Below are 25,593 nucleotides of genomic sequence, written 5' to 3'. Positions count from 1 at the left end.
TGAGAGCTTTTATTGCGTTTGAATCAGTGTGAAATTCTCAGCATGGTCAAGGCCTCCTGAGAGTTATTTAACCCAAGACTTAGTTCCTTTCTCAAGTCGTGCTACCATGGCCTGTCACTATTTCTGCCAGTCTTGTCATAAAAGTTTTATCTTTCCTAAGTCTTAATCCCACTCCATTCTACTCATGCTTATTTTGTGTCTTCAAAGTATGTAGCATTAATAATGAAATTGTAATACCCACCATCAAATATTTTTCACCCACATGTATTCTCTAGGATCCTGATTAATATGGTATGCACACAGAGCCCCACAAATGCTTTTGTTGTAAGAGTAGATGACTGCGTTTTAGTATCATTCCGAACTGGTGTATTCTCTCTCACTTCAGTAAGCATTTGGAGGAAGAGGACATGAAAGATGAAATTTTGCATTCTTTAAGTGAGAAGAGAGGGAAGGTGAATCCATGTTGAACTAAGCTGGTGAGCAAAGAATAATAATCCCTTGGCATTATAGAGGTATTTCACCCTTTTTACTTCACATTTACATGTAATGTGAAACAGCTGCCTTCACTGTATGGTTTCTGAAGATTTTTGAACGTTGCATTTTATGAAAATAAACATCAAGTCATTATTGGGCAATTAGTGGATAGACAGTATGTTTTAAAAGGCCACCAGCAGATCCAAATTGAATGATTTGGGTTCTTGTCTGTTTATCTTGTACTATACTCAGTGCACAGAGAGATGGCTGAGAAGTATAATGTGATTTATAAGAAGTTTAGGAGAGGAAGTGAAGTGTAACTGACTTAGGGGAAACTTGGACCAAAATGCCCTAACAGCAGAAAAGTTTCTGGGGCTCAAACAAAACTTATGCTGACAAGATGTAATTTGGAATGTTTTTATTCCATATCCTGTACATAGAGAGCTTCCTTCCCCGCTTCTAGTGGTGGATACTTGAAGAGGACCTTTAAATATGCTCAATAGGTTAGACAGAATGGGGAAATGAAAGAGTTAAGCTGACCCATAAACTGCTAAGCTCTGAAACATATATTTTAAATAATGCTAACAATAGCCTGGAAGTTTTTGCTTTGCATGCTGCTCCTGTGCTGTAGGTTATTTTGAAAGGTGATTCAAATAACCTTTTCCCAAGTATCTATTTTGCAACCTCAGGGAACTTGCAGCTGTTATAGTCGTTCTAACTGTCCTGATATAGCTCAGAAAACATTTCAAAGTGGTGTTGACAGGGTGAATTCAGGTGCCCTTTTGGATTTTTACTTCTGAGTTTGCTTTATTACAATTGAAGTTCAGACTCTCAAATACATTTCTTTATTAATGAAGTAATTCAGTGGTTCTTGGGTTAATGTATATATAGTGATAAACTAAAGTAAAATGATTAGGACTTAAATTGTTCTCCAGGAAAATTATTTAGCCTTTTGAGATTAAATAAAGATGGAAGGAAAGAAGAAAACAAATATTAATATTTAATTTTATGGGAATGCAGCTGATTTGAAATATTTCCCTATTCCATATAGGAAAGTACTACAGTTTTTTAGAAAAAGAAGGTGCTTAAATTTTGTAATAAAGAGGCTTTGGGAGTCTTGTACATAAACTGAAGTCTTTAAACATAAAGCCCATGGAGAGTATAGTCGTGATACCTTTGCCTGGAAATGGAAGAGAATGAATAGAATCAATTTAATAGAGCTATTTAACTTAATCTTTAAAAGAGTCACTGAAAAAAATAAGCTTATGTCCAATACTAGACTGATGTTTTAGGATGTTAATGTTTTTGCTGGTATTCAAATAATTTTTTTTTTAAAGTGAAAATTGGCCATAGTGCTGTTATCTCCATTTAAATTTTATTTCTGGAAGGAAAAATATTTAACGTGTTTGGGCAAAGAGATTCAGCTAGAGAATTGCTAATCTTTAGAGGAACAATGAAGTCCAAAGTTGAAAAGTAAATATTTTCAAGTGTGGCATGAAAATAATTTAATGCAATTTTGGTATTACAGTTATTTGTAGAGGTAGGAATTACCAGAAAAGGACAACTGCTTCTAATCACCAGAGAACATACAAATTTAAAAACCACTCCCTTTTCATTTGAGTGGAAACAGCCCACAGGACTCAAGAAAAGAACTGGCGCTGTCCTCAGAAGCGGGTGTGATTGCTAGTTAATTGCTTTCCTTTCCTTTCTGAGTGGCAGGCCGTGTATGTCCTGCTGGTTCTGAAATGTTAAGATATTTTCCCACCAACAAGGTCATAATTTCTTTTTATAGAACTGATTATTGATTTGTGTACTGGAACTTGATTCTCAAGTTCCCTCCTTAAATGAGGAAGTAGAGAAGTGGGAATAACCAAGGGAGTGACTACAAAACTTTTTTTTTTTTTAATCAGTAAGAAGCATGTTGCTATTTTTAGCTTGTTTACAGATATTTTGGATCCTAATTTGTGTAGAATTTAATGATACCTCTTTATCAATTCCCCAGGACTGTAGTCAGTAAGGGAAGAGAACTAACATTAATTTGAATCGCCTTAAGTTTAGGTTGCCAAATGGCATCTGCTTTTCGTTTGATAAATGCAACAATAGAGGGAAGAACAAATATTAGTAGTACAGAGAGTAGAACTTTGTTTCTGCGGGGCTCTGATGAGTTGGGTAGGTTATGAAAGATGAGTAAAAAGTTCCAGTTTGAGACCAGTTACCCAGAAGATGAGGTTTTTTTTCCTACTTGACGTTTAGTTGGTACAGTATGTGTTTCAGGTGTATAATGTAGTGATTGGACGTTTAAATACATTATGAAATGATCACCTCTGTGAGTCTAGTAACCATCTGTCACCATAAAAAGTTATTATAGTATTATCGACTATATCCCTTATGCTGTATATGACTGACTTAATTTATAACTGGAAGTTTGTGCCTCTAAATCCCCTTCACCTACTTCTCCCAGGCCCCTGCCCAGAAAATGAGAGTTTAATTAGCAGAGTTGAGTCTTCTTTAGTTTACAAGTCTTAAGATACTTTTTATCTCAAATGGTCAAAATGCAGTAGATTCAGGAGTTCTTTACAGAGGCATTTCTCTGCTTTTCTTCCTTGATGGTTTTGAAGATTTTATGGTCTGTTGTCTGAATAGTCAGCTATCTGAGAGTTCTTAAGTTACTCAAGGCCTTGACTTTTCCCCCCAAGATCCCATGTCTAATCTTTGGACAAGTCTTTTGGAGTTCTGCTTTAAGGTATATCTTGAAACTGATTCACATTCTCTCTCCTGCTGCTGTTTTGGCTCAGGCTACCATTTTCTAGCTCCTGGATTGTAGCATCAAGTTCCTCCCAGATCTCACTGCTTTTCACCCTTACTGCTCTTACATTCTGCCTCCAGGTAGCATCTAGAATGATCCTTTTAAATATAAGTTGTCACTCTTGCTTGAAACCTCTTATTTTCTCTGAATAAAAGTCAGATACCTCTGTTGGCCTACAAGGCCCTCTCCGTTTCTCTGACCCTCTTCGTTCCCCTGCCTGGCCTGTCCCAGTAGCACTAGTCCCCTTGCTGTTCCTCGAGCACTGCAAGCGTGGCTCCACCTCATAACCTTTGCAGGAGCTAATCCCTCTGCCTAGAGTGCTCCCTCAAATGTCTTTTTGGCTCATAGGTCTAGGATAAAATGTCACTTTTTTCATTGAGGCGTTTTCTGCTAGCCTTATTTAAAAGTGGAATCCCACTACTTCTCCCCCGGACTCCTTAGTAGTCTGTCAGTGGGAGATCTTCGCGGCCGTCCCCTCCCCTGTTCCAGCCCCGCAGAACCGTACAAGTCTCCGTTATGCGTGAGTGCATCTCCATCCACGTTGGCCAGGCTGGTGTCCAGATCGGCAATGCCTGCTGGGAGCTCTACTGCCTGGAACACGGCATTCAGCCCGATGGCCAGATGCCAAGTGACAAGACTATTGGGGGAGGAGACGACTCCTTCAACACCTTCTTCAGTGAGACGGGTGCTGGCAAGCATGTGCCCAGGGCAGTGTTTGTAGACCTGGAACCCACAGTCATTGATGAGGTGCGCACTGGCACCTACCGCCAGCTCTTCCACCCTGAGCAACTTATCTCAGGCAAAGAAGATGCCGCCAATAACTATGCCCGAGATCACTACACCATTGGCAAGGAGATCATTGACCTCGTCTTGGACCGAGTTCGGAAACTGGCTGACCAGTGCACGGGTCTTCAGGGCTTCTTGGTTTTCCACAGCTTTGGTGGGGGAACTGGTTCTGGGTTCACTTCCCTGTTGATGGAACGCCTCTCTGTCGATTATGGCAAGAAGTCCAAGCTGGAGTTCTCCATTTACCCAGCCCCCCAGGTTTCCACAGCTGTTGTTGAGCCCTACAACTCCATCCTCACCGCCCACACCACCTTGGAGCACTCTGATTGTGCCTTCATGGTAGACAATGAGGCCATCTATGACATCTGCCGTAGAAACCTCGACATTGAGCGCCCAACCTACACAAATCTTAACCGCCTCATGAGCCAGATAGTGTCCTCCATCACTGCTTCCCTGAGGTTTGATGGCGCCCTGAATGTGGATCTGACAGAGTTCCAGACCAACCTGGTGCCCTATCCCCGCATCCACTTCCCTCTGGCCACATACGCCCCTGTCATCTCTGCTGAGAAAGCCTACCATGAACAGCTTTCTGTAGCAGAGATCACCAATGCTTGCTTTGAGCCAGCCAACCAGATGGTGAAATGTGACCCTCGCCATGGGAAATACATGGCCTGCTGCCTGTTGTACTGTGGTGACGTGGTTCCCAAAGATGTCAATGCTGCCATTGCCACCATCAAGACCAAGTGTACCATCCAGTTTGTGGACTGGTGCCCCACTGGCTTCAAGGTTGGCATTAACTACCAGCCTCCCACTGTGGTACCTGGCGGAGACCTGGCCAAAGTACAGTGAGCTGTGTGCATGCTGAGCAACACCACAGCTGTTGCTGAGGCCTGGGCGCTCCTGGACCACAAGTTTGACCTGATGTATGCCAAGCGTGCCTTTGTTCACTGGTACGTGGGTGAGGGCATGGAGGAAGGAGAGTTTTCTGAGGCCCGTGAGGACATGGCTGCCCTTGAGAAGGATTATGAGGAGGTTGGAGCCGACAGTGCAGAGGGAGATGATGAGGGTGACGAGTATTAGCATGTCTGCTGCAGTTTCATCTTGGGACTGTATTATTTGTGTTCCGTGGAGCTGCACACTGTGGCCCTGTCTTATCAATAAAGGTGATATTTCCACTTCCAAAAAAAAAATAAATAAAAGTGGAATCCCCTCTCCCTTCTGACATTGCAGGCTCACTTGCTTTGCATTTTTCTTCATAGCAAAGGCACGTTTTATTTGTCTTTTTCTGTCTACTAAAATATAAGGTCCATCTTGGCAGGAATTTTTGTTTTGCTTCCTGCTCTTGCTGTACCTATAAGAATATATGATACACATTGTGTCCAATAAATACTTGAATTTATGAATTCTTAACTAGCTAAATTGCAGGAAAAATGTCTGATCTTTAGTGAGAATGAATTTCTTTTGATAGATTATTCATACTTATTTTAAGGCCAATGCAGATGTCTTCAATGAAGTGAAATGAATTTGTTTTAGGAAAAAATTGTTGCAAGGTTTTAGTCTTATATGGGGCTTCCCTGGTTGCTCACACAGTAGAGAATCTGCCCGCAATGCAGGAGACCTGGGTTTGATCCCTAGGTTGGAAAGATCCCCTGGAGAAAGGAATGCTACCTACTCCAGTATTCTTGCATGGAGAATTATATACCATAAAACTTACCTGGAGTCTTATACACTGTATTATGCTTTCATGTTGTCTGCTGTAGAAACAAGCTGACTCAAATTTGCATGACTTCTGTAGAATTTCTGGTAAGAAGAGTAAACAGTAAATGTATATTTGTTCTTTAGACCTTTGTTTTTAGATTTTATTTTCTAAGATCTAGAGTTTTTTATTGTATATTTACTTACAACGTGCAGTTTTAATTTGGTGAACACTGGCATAACCTATCAAATGGTTATTGTATCATTTACTTTAATTTAAGAATAGAGGTGATTCTCAGTGGAAAGCTTGGTGTGAGTGGTTTGACAGGATTTTTAAAAGGTAAATGCCCAGTAAGTTTGTTGTTTTTTCACTGAATCATGTCCGACTCTTCTGTGACTCGATGGACTGTAGCCTTCCAGGCCTCTCTGTCCATGGGATTTTCCAGGCAAGAATACTGTTGTGGGTTGCCATTTCCTTCTCTAGGGGATCTTCCTGACCCAGGGATTCAACCTGTGTCTCTTGCATTGGCAGGTGGGTTCTTTACCACTGAGCCACTAAGGAAACCCCTCAGTAAGTTTGGGTTACATTAAATGGGGCTGATTTTGTAAAGTTTCTCATGCACTTGAATTCTCTATATTTGAACTTAGAATTAACAGTTGCCAAAGCAGGATCTGAATTTTACTCAGTAGTATCTTTGACAAAGAAGAAAGCTGTCTTTCTGGAAATATGTGGGTACAGACTTGGTGGGGACAGAGGGACTAGCCCCCTTTTGAGGCTCTTTGTAATCCAGTGACCATAGCAGTTAAGGTTGTAGTGGAATTGTAAATCATTGTAGAGTTCTTTATCACCCTAGAATTAAAAAGTAAAAGGACTTGCCTGGTGGTCCAGTGATTAAGATTCCACAGGTTTGACCCTGATTCACATGCCCTGCATGGCGCAGCTAACAGGAAAAAAAAAAGATAAAATATTAAAATTAAGGTAAAAACCCAGAAACTGTTCAGAAGGCATATATTGTAAATCATGCTCCTTCAGCTTCAGTCGCCTCCACCCTGAGGCAATCACTGTTAGCCTCCTCTCTTTGTTACTTTCCAGATAGTCTGTAGGAATGAAAATACATTCAGTACTCACAAATATTTCTTTATATATTGTTCATATTGTAAGCACCTTACTCTTTTCACTTGTTATTGTCTCTTAGCCATCTTTCCATACCAGTTTACGTTGATCTTTTGTTTTTTTTTAACCTCTCTGTGGTTTTTTATTTTAACATTGTGCCATAATTAGATGATAAATTGTATTATTTCATGCATTTTGACTTTGGAGTCTCATCTGGGTAGATGTTGCCGCTGCCAGCTGCCAAGTCGCTTCAGTAGTGTCCGACTCTGTGCAACCCCATGGACTGCAGCCTACCAGGCTTCTCTGTCCATGGGATTCTCCAGGCAAGAACACTGGAGTGGGTTGCCATTTCCTTGAGTATTGACACTGGATATTTAAACTTGTGACATACGCTCTTCAGAGTTTTAAGTGGTCTCTGTTGTGTTACTGATTTAGTCTTACTGGCAGTGCACAATTCTAGCTTGGTAGGCCTCTGCTTACTTGCTCTTTAGCCCCCTCTTTCTACATTCTTCTTTCTCTTGCCCCCTTTTCTCCCTCTATAATTTAAATGGGTTTCTCTGTCACAGACCATCCTTTCCAATTCTTCAGTGAAGTTACATTCTTTTCTTCAAAATGGAAATACTGGTTGGGAAATGGAAATATCCCAAATTCAACATTTTAAAAGTTAGAGTTGATAACAGATAAAGGGTGAAGGAACTATTTGGATGTGTATTTGAATTTGATCACTGTCAAGTAAACAAGCCTCTTCTACCATTTGGTAAATTAAAACAAAAAAATCAATTTTTACTTAAGTAGGTAGAGCAGAATCAATGTTAGAAAACTTGAGAAAGTTTTCCAGTAAAGTCTGCAGGTGCTGAGTTTATGCTAAAATTTACAGCTTTGTAACTTCTGAGTACTTTCCAGCTGCAGTGGGTTGTTTATGATTTTTTTTTTTTTAAACAGACTGTTTGCTTTTCATTCTTAAGGGTGTCACAGAAACTAACATTAGTTTATCTGAATTGACAGGTGCAAGAGCTTTTAACAGTTGATGTGTAGTTGAACTTGTGGGGGAGGGGAAGCAACAGAAACTTGGCTTTTATCATGTATCTGTTAACTTTGATAGACCATATTGTTTCATTTGGCAGAAATTCCTTTGCTGGGGATCTCAGTATGGTATTAAGAATTTAAAATCTGGGAATTCCCTGATGGACCAGTGATTAGGACTCAGCGCTTTCACTACTACAGTCTGGGTTTGATTCCTGGTTAGGTTACTGAGACTAAACTTGTGTGGCCAAAAAAGAAAAAAAAAGAATTGAAACTAATAATAAATTATCCTTATCCCTGGAAGTGGTCCTTTCAAAATGAGCTTGGAGGAATAAGATGGGATAAAGGTTGTTCTGTTTGCTGAGCAGACAAACACTGACTCGGTAGAAAGCTTAATGCTAGAGCTGTAACCTTTTAAGCCTGGCCATCACTACAATGCTGGTCTTTCAGTGTCTTTCTCAGCTGACACACACATTCGCTATGATAACATTAAATGAAGGGATTCTAACAGGTTAGAATTTCACTGTGTTTCACTCTGAGCTGCTCACAAACCATTGTTCTTTGAGTAGTTACTTAATAATCTTTTCTCCCCTTATTAAAAGGTCAAAGAATTGCAGATGAACATCCAAGTAAATATCTGAAGAGCAGTTACATTGTCATGAATAAGACTATGACTTAAAAAATAAGTGGTTACCTTCATTAGTCAAAATTGAAGGAAAAATAAGACTTGGCTTCTTGTCCTTGATCTGCTACTAATTAGCAGTATGGTCTTAGTTAAATCTTTTTAATCTCTCTGAATCCCAAACAGCATCTTTTTTCTTTTTTTTTTTTTAAGGTCAGTGTATTTGATCTCTTTAAGTTTTGCTAGCTTTAAAATTCCTTGACTGTGCAAGGAATCCTCTGTGAAATGTATAATCTAAAGTGGCTGTGTTTTAGGGTTACCAGATGGAATTATGAATGAGAGTGATGGTGTGTATTATGTTTTTCTTAGTTTGAAGGCAGAAGTTTTGTTTTCACAAGTAGTGGATAACTCAGTTTGCTGGGGTATTGAAGTTTTTAAGATTCCTTTTTTGAGTATCTTATATCTTTCATATTTTAGGAATGTTTTAGTTTCGTGCTTGTTTCTGTGGTAATATGATCAGAAGTATATAATTTACAAAATAAAATGTTATAGAATATTATAAAAAGGAGACTGGAAGATAGAAGGTTAGGCTTGAAAGCTTGAGGCTTAGGTTCATTCTTATCTGTTTAAATTTCTCCCTTCAAGTGCCTCTGTCATCATCTTTCATCTGGTCACAGTGATCTTTATTAGAGTTCTAAGTAAGCATTTACTGGTGGCTTAGGGAAGAGGCAGGTAAAAGAACTTAGACCTTGTTCCTGTTTCCAGAGGAGTTTATGATTATGTTGATACACTGACTGAGCCAGCTATACAGATGACTGTTTTGAAAATTCTGTCACTTCTCTTCTTGCCTTGTTTTTAGTAGGAATTAATATTCAGACAGAAGACTGCTGTGTGAATCAACCTTTAGATGCCTTTGTACTCTTGAGTCAGTGATATGTGAAATAGTAAAAATATAAATAGAACTAGAAATGAGAAAATAGAGGAGTTGTTCATTGGTTGAGTCAGCTGGCATTGTGGTACCTTTGAAAAAATATAGGACTTAACAGAAGACTTGAGTTTGAATTTGGGCTCAACTAATTCATTCACCTTAGGCAAGTCAATTCACTTTTCTGAACCTCTTACGTCATTCTTCATAGGTAGTTAAAAACTACTCAGAGTTGTGAGGAAAAGAAGATAATTTCTTGAAAGTACTTTTTGAACTGATATCATATTGGGGCCAGTGCATATATTTTGTATAGAAAGAATTAAATCCTCATATGGAATTTTGGTAAATATCCTTTATCCATTTATAGATACAGTTTTAATCAGAAATCGTTAACATCACAGCAGAAAAACAAGATCATTGTGAACTTTTTAATGAAAGAGGTTTAATGAAAGAGAGGTTTTAAGTTAAAATCTTTTAATTATTTAGAAATGATTTTTTAAAAACTCAATCATAATCATTTTAAAATGACTTGTTAGAAATCTTATTAGTACAGAACTTTATTGAACCTCATTTTGTAAAAAGAAAAGCATACTTTTTTGTGTATGTGTGTACCACATGGCAAGCATGATCCTAGTTCCCTGACCAGGAATTGAACCTGTGTCCCTTGCAGTGAAAGGGGAGTGAAAGTGTGGAGTCTTAACCATTGGACCGCCAGGGAAGTCCTTGGCATACTTAACTTTTGAATCCTCTGATTTTTAAAAAAGCCTTGGTATATACACTTTTATCCTTTTATTGATAGATGGCAATAGTTTCAAAGCAGCACCATTTCAGATGTCTTGAGCTCATAAAAAATATATTCTTGACTTTGGGCATTGTGTTTACTATGCTGTCAACCTCCAGTTCATTTTACTTATGCTTTTCTCCTCCAGGTTTTTCGTTGGAATATACGTTGCACATTTATGGCGATTCTGAGCGTGAGGGCAGACTTCTGCCAGGCTCAGCACAGCGTTTCCGCTGACAAGTGAGCTTGGAGGTTCATGTGCCATAATTAACATTGCCTTGAAGACTCTGGACACCGAGATTGGCCTCAGAAATAGTTGGCTTCTTTTTTTTTTTTTTTTTAATTGCAAGCATATTTCTTTTAATGACTCCAGTAAAATTAAGCATCAAGTAAACAAAAGTGGAAAGCGACCTATACTTTTAACTTGTCTCACTAGTGCCTAAATGTAGTAAAGGCTGCTTAAGTTTTGTATGTAGCTGGAATTTTTTTGTAGTCTGAAGGTATCCATCAACAGACATTGAGGCCCAAGTTGAATTTGGATTCAAGTGGATTCTAAATACTTCTGCTTAACTTGAAGAGAGAAGTTTTTGAAAGAATAAACAAGTTGAATAGAGAGAACACTGATTTAGGCATTTTAGTGGTCTTTTTAATGTTTTCTGCTGTGAAACATTTCAAGATTTATTGATTTTTTTTTTCATTTTCCCCATCACACTCACACACGCACGCTCACACTTTTTATTTGCCATAATGAACCGTCCAGCCCCTGTGGAGATCTCTTATGAGAACATGCGTTTTTTGATAACCCACAACCCTACCAATGCTACCCTCAACAAGTTCACAGAGGTAAGATTGTAGCATGGTCTACCTTTTGGTATATAATCCACCTTTGATTTATAGGTAAAGTCACGTTAAAAATTAACACCGTTGTAAAGAAATCTTTTACCACAAAGCCATTTATTTCTGTGGTTGAAGTATGGATGGTCTTTGTTTGAATTGAGCTGAATTAGTTAAAATAGATTTTTAAAAGAACATTTATGGAATTTGGGGATATCTTAGAGATATATCTAGTACTGTGTTTTTTTTACTGTATCCTTTCAACATTGTTAACAGTTCTTTTGTTACACATTCAATAATAAAGGTAATTAACATTTATTGAATACTTAGTATGTACCCAGCACTACAATAAGCAGTTCTATACACTGTATCATTTATTCCTTACAATAACTCTGTGAGGTATAGGTACCATTGTTTCCCTCTTATAGATGAAGAAACTGAGGTTCAGAGTGATTTAGTAATTTAGCAATTTGTCTGAATGCACCCAAGTATGTGGTGGAATTATCTCTGACACTAAAACCCATTTCTGCCTCAAATGTTCTGACCACTTTTGATGAAAAGCTACTGTCAAACAACTTAGGAATAGTAACCATCGTATACATGTATACATGTGTCCAGAAATTTGGGGGAGGGAAAGGTATTAGAGGCAGCATTTTTATGTCAGATCCTGCATTTTTTTCTGTTGGTAGTAGTAGAGAAACTTTTTGTACTTTATTCAACAGACATTTGAATGTAAGCTTTTAAATCATTCTCAGATTGTTCAATTCCAGTGTGATTTCTGTTGATATGTTTATAAAGTAGACTTGGAGAGCTAGATGAATGGCCAAGGATCCTAAATCTACCTCTGTCACTTTACAGATGGCAAAACTGAGTTCAGAAGAGGTCTTTTGACTTGCTGAAGGTCACGAATATTTACCATAAAAAATTTGTACTGGAACCTTTCAATGAACAGCCACTGTAGAGTTCATTTTAATGGGATTTTATTTGTGTTTTGAAATTTTTTAAAATTCCTGACTCAATATATAGCACAACTTCCCTGAGTCTGTTTTATAAAGAGGCCTTTCTGTGAAAAATAAAGTCTTTTACCAATTAAAATAACTTTTCTCTTTAGATAACCAGATGATTGACACTTGTAGGATATCACTGTTCCTGCTTATTTATATTTTAATTCTCTGAGCTTCTTAACCTTGTGTACACAGTGTCCAAGTTGATTCCAAGCCTGTATGCCCTCAGGTTGTTCAGTCACCTTTAAGCCTGGCTGAATTACATGATACTATTTTCAGCCTGTGGATTCCTTGGTCATAGACTCCTGCAACTATAAAAAGATATTGGTGGCATTACTGTAGGGAAACTTTTACATTGTTTTTTGGCCACACTGTGCAACATGTGGGATCTTAGTTCTCTGACCAGGGATCAAACCTGTGTCCCCTGCATTGGAAGGAGGAGTCTTAATCACTGGACCACCAGGGAAGGCCCTATAGGAAAACTTTTAAAAAAGCAAGAATTCTGGATATAATTATTTGTGTTCTTGACTTTGTAATATAAACCACTTTCTAAATTTAATTTCAAAATTACTATTTCTTTAAATTACAAAAAGCAAAAAGCACTTACTACATAAAAAATCAGAAGATACAAATAAGCAAAAGACAATTTAAAAAACTTAACTATTGCTGCCTGCTATCTAGACATTTTTCTCTGTATTTATGTGTATATTTATAAATATACATATAGATAGGATTACACTGTGTATTTAAAACAAAATTTCCCCCAACCTCCTTAATATAGCTGTGACAGTATTCTGTATGAATGCGCTATACTTTCTTAAACCGTTTGCCTGTTTTTGGACTATTAATATTTCTAGCTTTTTACTGTCTCAAACAGCATGTGCTGAACATGCTAGTACCTAAATCTTTGTGTATATCTTTAATTATCTCATTAGTATAAATTTCCATAAGTAGAATTTCTAGGCCAAAGTTTATGTGTGTTTTTAAAGTTTTTGTGTTATGCTACTAAATTGCCCTGTACAAAAGTGAGTCTTATTGATGTTTCCGCTGTGAATACAAGAGTGTCCATTGTCTATGTTGTTATAAGAAGAATGATTTTGATCTTTGTTTAAGAATGAAGTCTCATTTCAATTTATATGCATATGTTTTTAAAGCTTTAATTGCAGATTCTAAAAACATTTCTTTATATTTGTTTTCCTTTAAAGGAACTTAAGAAGTATGGAGTGACAACTTTGGTTCGAGTTTGTGATGCTACATATGATAAAGCACCAGTTGAAAAAGAAGGAATCCACGTTCTAGTGAGTGTGTAGTGTTCTAATTTTTCACTACAAACAAGTTGTACCTTTCAAACATAGATATTTTTAAAACTTGGCGCTCGTAATTTGTTTTTTAAACTTACAGGAGATACAACAATCATAGCAATCTAGTAAAATTCCTTTGGGTTGGCAATTTTGTTCATTTGTACCCTTAAAATCTACAGATGCAGAGTATTTTCAACAAATAAAAGGCAAAATTTAGCGTACACTTATTTTAAGAATCGGAAATTTCATTTTTCTCTAGGCAATTAACGTGATATTTAGCTTTTGTTTCTAGGCTACTGGTTTGAATCTAACTTTTCCATTAGACATTCTTAAATCATGTGGAAATATTCTCTCTCACTTTGCAAGTACAGATTGGTTACTTAATATTTTATATTGTAGGAGTCCAGTTTATATCGGACACAGGATAACTTGTAGGAGACAAAAAGGTGGGAGAAAGGAAAAGAAGGGAAAGGGAGAAGCCATCTAGCTTGAGAATAATTAACATACTCTATGATATTTTGGGGTAGGTTTCTAACAAGCTTTTGTATGATTTGATTTCTTTCATAGTTCAGTTTGAATATAGTGATTGGAATTATTTTAAATTAAGTTTCTCCTTGCCCCCTAAATATTCTATTAGTGGAAATAGGAACCTCACATTAGGTGAAATTTTATACTTTATTCTCTAAAAAGTTGTCTATATTAGAGTAGCACATATTTGATTGACCCTGTAGTCTTGGTGTCTTAGAGCTGTTTGACATAGTTGTGGGAAGGCATTGTAGTGCAAAGACAACTAGAGATTTTTGAAATGATTGGATAGGAAGAAAGTACTAAGCAAGGTAATGGTACAAGGTTATGTTCCTGTTTTTTGATTGCATTGGTTACTAGTTGAGAAGGCAGTTGATGCAAAGAAAATGAATGTCCTGTTGGTAAGGCAGTTGTCTCATACCTGATCCGTAAAGTTTCCTCACCTCCACTTTGGTGAAAACATAAAATCTAAAAAACCAAACATTATGGTTTATTAAGAAAATGTATTTTAATAGTATGACATGGTAATAATACTTTGCTTGCATTCCTATTTCCGAATGGCTTTAAGGTCCTCTGGCTGGATCACTGGGAATAAGTATAAACATGGGTAAATGTAGCCCTATGTTTAAAAAAAACAAAAACAGAATTTTAACTTCTGAAATTAAACCAAAATACAAGTTCTTTTCCTGTATTGTAAGTATGTTCTTTAGTGGGTAGATGAGAAATCAGTTTGTTTTGACAGTTGGCAGGGTGAGAAAATGAACTGCAGAGTGACCGTAGTCTGTTTGAATCAGTAATGTTGGTAAACACCTTTATAAAATAGAACTAAAGAACTTGAAGTAGTTTGTAGAAGATAATGGTAGATCTGAGATTTATTCCAAGCCTTTAAATCTAGCCTTTTGTTTTGAAGAGCTGTGATCAGGTAAAATTAAAGGTCTAACTAAAGCTTGAAAAAAAAGGGACATTTAGAATTAAGCTTGGAATTTCTTTTTTTTCCTAGGCAGAAATTTTAATTTAAGTGTAATCAATAATTTACCTTTGCTAGGTGAAGATATCCAACTTGAGACCTTTCAACACTTTGACCAGTGTTCTTGTAAATCAGAGGCTTATTAGAAAAGACTGATGGTTTCAACCATCAGTTTGAAGTTCAGTTCAGTTCAGTCGCTCAGTCGTGTCCGACTCTTTGCGACCCCATGAATTGCAGATGCCAGGCCTCCCTGTCCATCACCAACTCCCAGAGTTCACCCAGACTCACGTCCATCGAGTCAGCGATGCCATCCAGCCATCTCATCCTCTGTCGTCCCCTTCTCCTCCTGCCCCCAATCCCTCCCAGCATCAGAGTTTTTTCCAATGAGTCAACTCTTCGCATGAGGTGGCCAAAGTACTGGAGTTTCAAGCTTTAGCATCATTCCTTCCAAAGAAATCCCAGGGCTGATCTCCTTCAGAATGGACTGGTTGGATCTCCTTGTAGTCCAAGGGACTCTCAAGAGTCTTCTCCAACACCACAGTTCAAAGGCATCAATTCTTCAGCACTCAGCCTTCTTCACAGTCCAACTCTCACATCCATACATGACCACAGGAAAACCCATAGCCTTGACTAGATGAACCTTTGTTGGCAAAGTAATGTCTCTGCTTTTGAACATGCTATCTAGGTTGGTCATAACTTTCCTTCCAAGCAGTAAGCGTCCTTTAATTTCATGGCTGCAGTCACCGTCTGCAGTGATTTTTGGAGCCTCCCAAAACAAAGTCTGACACTGTTTCCACTGTTTCCCCATCTATTTCCCATGAAGTGATGGGGCTGGATGCCATGATCTTCATTTTCTGAATGTTGAGCTTTAAGCCAACTTTTTCACTTTCACTTTCATCAAGAGGCTTTTTGGTTCCTCTTCACTTTCTGCCATAAGGGTGGTGTCATCTGCATATCTGAGGTTATTGATATTTCTCCCGGCAATCTTGATTCCAGCTTGTGCTTCTTCCAATCCACCGTTTCTCATGATGTACTCTGCATATAAGTTAAATAAGCAGGGTGACAATATACAGCCTTGACGTACTCCTTTACTACTTTAGTGGATTTTTGATAGAAACTGCTCGTATGAGTCAGTAAAGGCATGTTTCATACTACTGTTTCTTAACCAGATGCATTTCAGAGTTTTAGAGGAAGTAAGCTCTTAACTAAGATACTGGTTTTACTGGTATTTACAGTTAAACTCTAGCAACATTTATGATAACAACACTGACAGCTCTTTAATTATGGGGTATAGTTGACAAACGTAATGTGCTGTCGTGGCTAATGGCTACATGAAGTGCTCTAGTGGTGCCCAGAGTAAGGGCAGGATCAGTTTAGTGTTCTGTCACTTTTCTCTTTTTCCTTCTCTAGTATCTTAAAGTGTCCTTATGCAGTCTCACTAGAATAGTATTAAAAAATATTTCCAGTGTCTTTGCATTTCTGTCCTTGAAGCTAGATGGGAGAGAGGGTATGTAACTCGTGAATCTCCCTTCTCTCCTTTCTTCAAAGGTGACTTATGTTGATTTCTCAGAACCTTGTGTTTTGGTAACAAGGAAGATAAACTCCTGCCTGTATTGTGAACTCACATGGGGTTGGTCTTAATTGAAAAACAACCGAGATCAATGAATATTAAAGGAGAAAGGAATACTTGAGAAAATGGTATTTTTTTCTCAGGATTGTATCATGTGGCACTGTGCTTATAAAATGGGATATGTATAATTTAGGCAGAGCTTTAAAAATATTTGCTGCTTGACTTTTACCAAATACATATGTAAGCACAAAGATCGTAGTCTGTTTCTGTTATGGTCTGCTGTTGGAAATTACTTATCAGAGAGTTTTGCTCTGAAGAAAAGATACTTGTAACTTAGAGCTACTTAGAGGGTAATCTTCAAAATTATTTTTGTTTGTAGAGAACAATGAGATACTAGTTGGTACACTTCTTTGCCAGACTGGACTTAAATCTTATTGACAGGTGTCGTGTCCTCTCTTACTTTGTCTCAGTTTTAATTTTAATTTTCTCTATTATGTCTAATTATTGCTCTATTCAGATAAGATGTTTGAAGAATGCTAGCCTCTTGTCACTATGATAAGAGTTATTTCCAAAGATAAAGTTCGATGCTTTTGATGCTGGCTGTGCTTCATTGAGAAGGCTGAGTTGTTTGGCATGCTTGAATTTTGATCTTGATCATTTTTCAGAAGTGATCAGAATTGTGTGATTAAGAACAGGTACATGTTAGTACAGTTAGTGCAGGTAGGCCTCTCGTGTGTATGGTGTAGCTGTTGTGCATTAGGATGTTCATCCTAGAGAAAGTATCAATTTAATTTCAAAGATCTTTTCCTCCTAGGATTGGCCTTTTGACGATGGAGCGCCACCCCCTAATCAGATAGTAGATGATTGGCTAAACCTACTAAAAACCAAATTTCGTGAAGAACCAGGTTGCTGTGTTGCAGTGCATTGTGTTGCAGGATTGGGAAGGTAAGCTCTTCTCCTTTTGTCTGTGAATTCATTATCAAAACTTTTACTTTGGTAGAGATGTGTATTTGTTACACTAAATACTAAATTGCCTGAAAGGAAATGAGAGTAAAAGCTGGTGTCATGATTTCTCAAAGTAACTTAGGTTTCATTGTTTGTCTGAGTCTGATACTATACTAGATTTAGTGGGTGATGGTTCTCAAGTTGTTTTGAAACTGTTTTAATGTAATTTTCTTATCTTTGAGCCAAAAATACAGCTTTAATTCAATATGTTAGTTTTTTCTCCCCATTTCCAGTAATCAAAGGTTTAGGTCTTTTAAATTGACAACAATGGTAAAATATCTTTAGATTTGAAGAATTTGTACATGGTTCATTTTGGTCTGAGATGAATAGGAAATTAATAGATAAAGAGCAGATGGTTGAACCTTAAACTCTTCTAAGGAAATGTATGGAGAATGAAAATTGACTTTGATTTTAAAAACTTTTCCCTTGAGCATTTCATGAAATGGTGTTGCAACACTCAACAACAGTAGATTGTCAATTTATGATCTGCACTTTGACTCAAAACATTAATGAAGGCTGCTGTTGCCTCATGGTGGTGGTGACTCAGGCTGTTACCTCTGCTCAACCCTTTTGTTGTTTTCCTTTTTGCAGTTTAGTACAGTTTCTTCTTCAGTGTCAAGAAGTTTCAGTTCTTTTCCTGACATGGGGAAATTTTTTAAACTAATAGCTGTCTTAGTTAGGTAGCCAGTCCAAAGTTAGTGCTCTGTAATGGACTTTTTAAAAACATTGTTTCGTCTGTTACATTAAAAAAGAAAAAAAAAATACATATATGTGTTGATATAGAAAGCAAATCCTAATTACCAGTTCTCTGACAGTCCCCTAGCTCATAGAAACGATTTTGTTGAGGAAATCTAGCACTGTTTTCATATTTGGTAAAGAAATGATAATAAATTGATTTGTAATGAAAATTCTGAGACACTCAGGTTAATACATCTGGTCATTTACTATGATAATGCTTAAAGATCAGTGGATTTTTGGTGATATAAAATGATGGGAAATTTAAGATACAACGTGATAATATTTTAAAGAGTAAAGATCTCTAAATAAAGGATTAAATTTTTGTGCTTTTTACTAAAAATAGAAAATAACCTAGAATCTATAATTTAGATATTTTACTATGTAGGAAAATATCTGATATTTTAGTATATAGGAATAAGGAAAGCTCAGGCTTTAAATAGTTTTGATAATATGTAACCCTGGGTTTTAAAGAATCCTTTAATTCCAAAGACCTGTGGTTAACTTACAAGTGAGTGTTTCTCCGCAGGGCACCTGTGCTAGTTGCACTTGCTTTGATTGAATGTGGAATGAAGTACGAGGATGCAGTTCAGTTTATAAGACAGTGAGTATGAAGTTTTATTTTCCGAAATACATAAAGCAAAATCATACAAGAGGAGCAATTATAAAAAGTATCCAATTATAGTACAGAGTAATTTGCTGTCTTTGGCTTAGAATGTTGTTTGAAGATACCAAAAATAGCAAGCGATAAAAAGACTCACAGTAACACTCTGGCTCCCAGATTTAAATATTTTCTCATTTAGATGGCAAATTTGGACATTGTAGAATATGTCCAATATATGACTTGAATATCTAGAAATCTTTAAAATGAATAGCTAGGTAATGGAATTTCAGTGATCTAGTGCTTCTTTTAATAGATGTCCAAAATGCCTTACAGATGTAACTCTGTGACAAAGAGGAAAGGAAGAAACCAGAGGGAGTAATCACCTAGGACTCTGAAGTGACCTGTTCAGTCACAGAATCAGGATGGTAGCGCCCAAACAGAATCTTGACATCAGTCTGGAATAACAGGCTGTTTTGTTCTTTCTTTGGCAATTATTGTCTTGCCCTTTCTCTTTTTAGCCTTTTCTTACCAAAAAAATTAAAAAATGACACTTTGTGACAAAGGATATGAAATGTATGGTAGCACCTCTTGGAAGGTAACGTGTTTCAAGGAATGTCATCTGTGTCTGCTGCTTTATATAAATATTTGCTCATTTATCCTAAATACTTGCTGCCAATTCTAATATGAAGAATATATTAATTGGGAAGAATATAGTCAGATGTCTTTGGATAAACCATTCTGATACTTATTAACAATTAATAGACTCTAATGAGAGCAAAGAAAATTTGTCTATTTTTCATTTAGGAAGGCACAGAAATTTCATTGTTCATTTCAGCCCTTTCTCATAGGAAGTGATGTATGGGAAATATGCTGGTTTTCAGCTGTGTAGAGTTAGAAAGGCCATAGGCCATAAATATGCATGTCAGGCAGCTCTTTTTTTACATGATAAAGTTTGCCATTCTTGTATTTTCAGAAAAAGAAGGGGAGCATTCAATTCCAAACAGCTGCTTTACCTGGAGAAATACCGACCTAAGATGCGATTACGCTTCAGAGATACCAACGGGCATTGCTGTATTCAGTAAAAAGAAGTGTATACGAAGGCTGACTTGATTGTAGCATTTAGAGGGAACTCTTGGTACCTGGAAATGTGAATCTGGAATCTTAACTGTGTCATCAAAGTAGTGATGGATTCAGTACTCCTCAACCACTCTCCTAATGATTGGAAAAAAGCAAACACAAATCCCTCTATAACGTGAATAAAATGTTTAAGAAAAGAAAAAGAGAAAGAAAATAGGGATTAATTTAGTGAAGGATGATTTTGCTTCTAGTGTTGGAGTTTGAATTTCTGCCAGGATTGAATTTATTTCAAAATCTCCTGTCTTTTTTAACTTTCTCAAAATAGGTCTCTAAGGAAAACCAGCAGAACATGAGCCTCTGCAGAACCATCTGTTTGGGGAGCACACTCTTCCATTATGCTTGGCACATAGATATCCCTGTTGTGGGATTTCTTTCTTTCTTGGGGGAGGGGGGTGGGGGGAGATTGGTATATTTTTCCCTTCTTCTCACTTTCTCCTATCCCTGTTTTTTTTCCCCTGATACAAGTTGTAGGTGGAATAGGAGAAGCCCATGTTGCTATAGATGTGTGTGCAGTCTGGCAGCCTTAAGCCCACCTGGGCACTTTTAGGAAAAAACAAACAAAAAACACCAAAAAAAAAAAAAAAAGAGGCAGTGACATATATATTGTATGATCCAGGTGGTTCTTAGTCTTTACTGATGATGGGGTATTCATGTTAGTTTCTTTTCTTGAAAACCCTATTCAGCATTAGGCAAAGTAGCCAGGAATTTTTTGTTTTGATAAATTTGTAGGGAAATGGCATTTTAAGAGGAGTCTCTCTTCTCAGAGAGCTTAGCTGAGAGTCGAATTCATCTCTTTTCCAACCAATGAAGCTAAGTGGATGTCCCAGAGATGTTTGTTTCAGAAGGGGAGTACTCCAGGCCATCACTAAAGATGTGTCCAGGCAGAGCCTTAGTACACTTTCTACACCTTGTAGAACTGTGGGCTGTAGCATTACTCTGATTTTCTGTCTGATGATGTCAGAGAATGCTGGTAGTGTAAAGTTTTTTATTTTAGGGCTTATTTGTACTCTGAATTTTCAGGAACAGTCAAAGGAGTAGCAGCAAAGACACAATATTTTAGACCTGAGAAATGCCTGAAATGGGTATTTTCCAAACTGCTCCCTATATGTACAGTTCAGTTTAACCACTGATTGCCTTGTTATTTTCTTACTAGGTTCTTTATGAGACTTAAAAAAAAATTTTTTTTTTGCTGGTTCAAAACCAACAATGCCTAGTGAGTATGTGTCCACAGGCCATAACAGGGTTAGAAGAGAGACATAGAGCAGCAAAGGGACTGTGGCTAGTGCAGTGGTGTAGTGTCATTTCTGCAGATTCTTTGCTGGGTTTAATGTACTGATCTAGAAAAGCTGTTTTTCTGCTCCTTTGCTGTTGTGACCAGGCTGCATTGACAGAGCAAGTTGGATGATACCATCAGGGGCTCTTGCACTCTCCATTTGAATATTGCATAATTAATAGTGCTCTGCTTCTAAGGATTTGAATGGAGTCTTAGGGTCATCTTGTCCTGTTGGAATTTGCTATGCAGAGCCTTAAACTTCCCATTTTGTTAGGATCAGCTAGGCCAGTAGGAATGGACCAGGACCTTGTCTCACACTGATGATACCTCAGATGTTGGCTGGCTATGTGAACTGCCTATTTCCTGTGCCGAGCTGTTTTTGATTTTTAAATAAATGAAAATCTGTAGATTCTCTCCTCCCCTGTCCCAAAAAACAAAGCAAAATAATGCTTTTTGAAATTGTCTCTAGGATTTTAAAGTGAAAAAATGATGGTACTATCCAAAGTTCTTTATTTCAGAATCTGACAGTGGATTCCTTTAACATAGGCTCAAGATCAAAACAGCATACCCTCTAAGCTCAGACAGACTGTTGACTCCAAGGGTTTTGATCAATACCATAACAAACCTTTTTCCTTTGACATACTCTGGGTTTTGTTGTTTGGAGGGAGAGAAGAAGGGAGGGGGAGAGGAAGGGGGAAGAGAGAGAGAGTGTGTGTGTGAGTGAGCGAGCGAGCGAGCGAGCGAGTGTGCAGTACCCACCAGTAACAGTGCCTGCCTGAGTTAGGAAAGTGACATTCCTGGTTCTGTATGAGGAGAAGGGTATGTACAATAACATGCAACATCAGCCCTCATATTGTTGTAAATTACAGAATAATGTTAATTGTTCTCAAAACTGGATTTTCTTCAAAATTAAAAAATTTTTTTCTTTCGGATTTAATGAAGTATTGCTAGCTGAAGCCAGTTTGACATGGTGAGAGAGATGTCATACTGATGAAAGGTGTGCAGCCTGATTTAAAACCAAACCCTGAGCCCTTTTAAAGAACAATAAAACATATTTTACATGCTCTTTGTCTGTGCATTTGTTCTCTGTTTTCAGGTTGAATTTCATTTATGTCTGCTTAGAAATCTTGGTATTATCAAGGCTTCTTTTGGGTCCTGCTTATAATTACTATAAGGAGGTGAAATAACCAGATGTTGGCAAGTTTGAAGATTTCATGCCTCCTGGGTGTTCAGTAAGGGCAGACTTAACAGTAGTTGGGATACATGAGGTTCACTTTCTGGTTCAGTTCTTGGAGGTAGCACTGTAGGAATTCAGCATCTCTTCTCATCTCAAAGGATTTGTTTATTCCATAGAGTTTTGATGAAGCACTGAAACTTTTTACTGGAAAGCTTCAAGAACAGTGAGAAAGGAGGAACTTAATGTATCATTCGATTTGGGGGTGGGAAATCTCCCTTAAACTATGGGTGGACATCTCTCCATCCATCTGGATAACAAATTCATGGGTGAGGTACTGAGAATGAAAAAATAAGACACTGATCCCACTTTGGAGGACCTCTGTCCAGAAAAGGAGCCAGATATGTAGACAGTGGTTACAGAGCTATGTGACTTAACAGTTCACTGATCTTTCACTTCATGTCTTTCATTATGCAGCTTAGACTCTGTGGTCCAGTGTTAGAATCACTTAGCTACATAGTCAATTGCCTTGCCCCATCTCTTGCTTCATTATACTTGCCTGGCTGAACTCCCATTTTTGGTTAAGATCAATATGGCACCTCTGCAAGTTTAGTCAGCTGAACCTGCTGGCACAGTTTCTGTGTTTTAAAGTCACAATCTCAAGTAGACCTTAGTATCATCTGATGATCCTATTTGCATTTCACTGTCCCATTTACTCTCTTGGTACTCTTGAAACTAAAATTTTTCTAACTCTCACTCTCAACCTATGACTTTTTTTTTTTTAACTTAGAAAATAGAAACAAATTCCACAGGCTCCTACCGTCACATCCTTGTCGGGAGTACTTTTGAGTAGTTTCTTAATAGTAGAGCCTTGAAGGGATTATACAAATAGCATGTTAAAGTGCTGTGACTATAGCACCTGTAGAAAGAGTGATAATTTACTAGTAAGTATTTGAGCACCTGCCACATACTTATACTATTCTAAGCACTTAAGATATGGTGGCAAATAAATGCCCTTACAGGGTTTAAATTCTAGTGAAGATAGATAATAAATACAAAGATAAGTAATACACTTTCAGATAGTGGTTAGTAACTGAAGATATGAAGAAAGTAAAAGGGGTTATTGATGGGGTTATGTATGGAGTTAGATGGAAGGGTCAGGGAAGGTCTCTGATGAAGGTAAGGGAGCCTACTATGTGCAAATGCTGTGTGAAGGCAATGGAAGTACTTTCCAAGCAGTGTAACAGCATGTTTCAACTTGAAACACAACTTGTATGTTCAGGAGGTAGCAATGGGTGGTATGGCTGAAGTCCAGCAAGGAGTAATGGTGAAATTTAGGAATAGACCAAATTGTGTGGATTTGAGGAGGCTGGAAAGATTGGGGTCATATTGTAGAGGGTATTGCATATTACAGCAAGAAATTTGAAAGTCTATTTTTTACTCGGGAGGAAACATCAGATTCACCTATGTGGTTTATTAAAAATGTCCATGTTCAGGCATCACTAAGGTCATTCAGAGACATTACTTTGCCAACAAAGGTCTGTCTAGTCAAGGCTATGGTTTTTCCAGTGGTCTCACAGTGGTTTCCTCACATGTATGGATGTGAGAGTTGGACTATAAAGAAAGGTGAGCACCAAAGAATTGATGCTTTTGAACTGTGGTGTTGGAGAAGACACTTGAGAGTCCCTTGGCCTGCAAGGAGATCCAACCAGTCCGTTTTAAAGGAGATCAGCCTTGGGTGTTCTTTGGAAGGAATGATGCTAAAGCTGAAACTCCAGTACTTTGGCCACCTCATGCGAAGAGTTGACTCATTGGAAAAGACTGACGCTGGGAGGGATTGGGGGCAGGAGGAAAAGGGGATGACAGAGGATGAGATGGCTGGATGGCATCACTGACTTGATGGACATGAGTTTGAGTGAACTCTGGGAGTTGGTGATGGACAGGGAGGCCTGGCATGCTGCAATTCATGGGGTCGCAAAGAGATACAACTGAGCAACTGAACTGAACTGAAGGTCATTCTGAATCAGTCTTGAGTTGGTAATATCTTTGGGTAATGAGGAGCCTTTGAAGGTTGGTAAACATAGCAATTACATAGATCTGTGCTCAAAAAGCTTATTCAAGAAGTCTTTATATTAGGGTTTCCCTAGTAGCTCAGAGGTAAAGAATCCACCTGCCAAAGACGGAAACAAGGGTTTGATCCCTAGTCTGGGAAGATCCCACGTACTGTGGAGCAACTAAGCTTGTGTGCCAAAACTCTTGAGCCTATGCTCTGGAGCCAAAGAGCAACTACTGAGCCCATGTGCCACAACTGAAGCCTGTGCACCCTAGATCCCATGCTCCGCAACGAGAAGGCACCAAAATGAGAAGCCTGTGCACAGCATCTAGACACTAAACCCCACTCACTGCAACTAGAGAAAAACCCACACAGCATCAAAGACCCAGCACAGCCATAAAATTATATTAAAAAGTCCTTAAAGTAGAGGCCATACCTCTTATGAAACTCAGTTGCTGCAATACTATGCGTGCAATAAATAACAGCTGAATGAATGACAATGTTTTGGAGAGAGTAGAAGCTGAGAGACCATTTATGGGTGGTAGGCTTTCTGCTTCATTGACTACTAAAGCCTTTGACTGGATCACAACAAACCCGAAAATTCTTAAGAGGTGGGAATATCAGGCCACCTTACCTGCCTGCTGAGAAACCTGTGTGTAGGTCAAGAAGCAACAGTTAGAACCGGACATGGAACAATGGACTGGTTCAAAATTGGAAAAGGAGTATGGCAAGGCTGTACGTTGTCACCCTACTTATTTAACTTACATGCAGAGTACATCATGAGAAATGCTGGGCTGGATAAAACACAAGCTGGAATCAAGATTGCCAGGAGAAATGCCAATAACCTCAGATACACAGATGACACCACCCTTATGGCAGAAAGCGAAGAGGAACTAAAGAGCCTCTTGAAAGTGAGAGAGGAGAGTGGAAAAGCCGGCTTAAAACTCAACATTCAGAAAGATAAGATCATGGCATCCAGCCCCATCACTTCATGGCAAATAGATGGGGAAACGATGGAAATAGTGACAGACTATTTTCTTAGTCTCTGAGATCACTGCAGATGGTGACTTCAGGCATGAAATTAAAAGATGCTCCTTGGAAGAAAAGCTATGATAAACCTAGACAGCATATTAAAAAGCAGAGATATTACTTTGCTGACAAAAGTCCATCTAGTCAAAGCTATGA

General features: G+C 37.9%; 1 protein-coding gene and 1 pseudogene across 5 annotated transcripts in view; both read left to right on the top strand.

Annotated features, from left to right (window-relative positions):
- PTP4A2 (protein tyrosine phosphatase type IVA, member 2) overlaps nucleotides 1–22,247 on the top strand; it is a 28,801-nt gene extending 6,554 nt beyond the window's left edge. For 3 of the 4 annotated variants that reach the window (XM_010836895.1, XM_010836893.1, XM_010836894.1), the window contains exons 2-6: nucleotides 10,375–11,069; nucleotides 13,270–13,362; nucleotides 17,242–17,372; nucleotides 18,697–18,771; nucleotides 19,745–22,247. In XM_010836895.1, the coding sequence (XP_010835197.1) occupies nucleotides 10,974–11,069; nucleotides 13,270–13,362; nucleotides 17,242–17,372; nucleotides 18,697–18,771; nucleotides 19,745–19,853 (504 nt within the window). In that variant the 5' untranslated portion in view covers nucleotides 10,375–10,973 and the 3' untranslated portion in view covers nucleotides 19,854–22,247. Of the gene's footprint in view, nucleotides 1–10,374; nucleotides 11,070–13,269; nucleotides 13,363–17,241; nucleotides 17,373–18,696; nucleotides 18,772–19,104; nucleotides 19,367–19,744 lie in introns of those variants that run through there. The other variant, XM_010836896.1, reaches the window with a different exon arrangement.
- LOC104986361 lies at nucleotides 486–5,265 on the top strand (annotated as a pseudogene). The gene has a single exon (XR_825029.1). The product of XR_825029.1 is annotated as a tubulin alpha-1C chain-like (transcript).
- Nucleotides 22,248–25,593: the final 3,346 nt, after the last annotated feature.

This window comes from Bison bison, unplaced genomic scaffold (genome assembly GCF_000754665.1).
Source record: "Bison bison bison isolate TAMUID 2011002044 unplaced genomic scaffold, Bison_UMD1.0 scf7180017864068, whole genome shotgun sequence".
NCBI lineage: Eukaryota > Metazoa > Chordata > Mammalia > Artiodactyla > Bovidae > Bison > Bison bison.
This window is presented reverse-complemented; position numbering and strand designations above follow the sequence as displayed.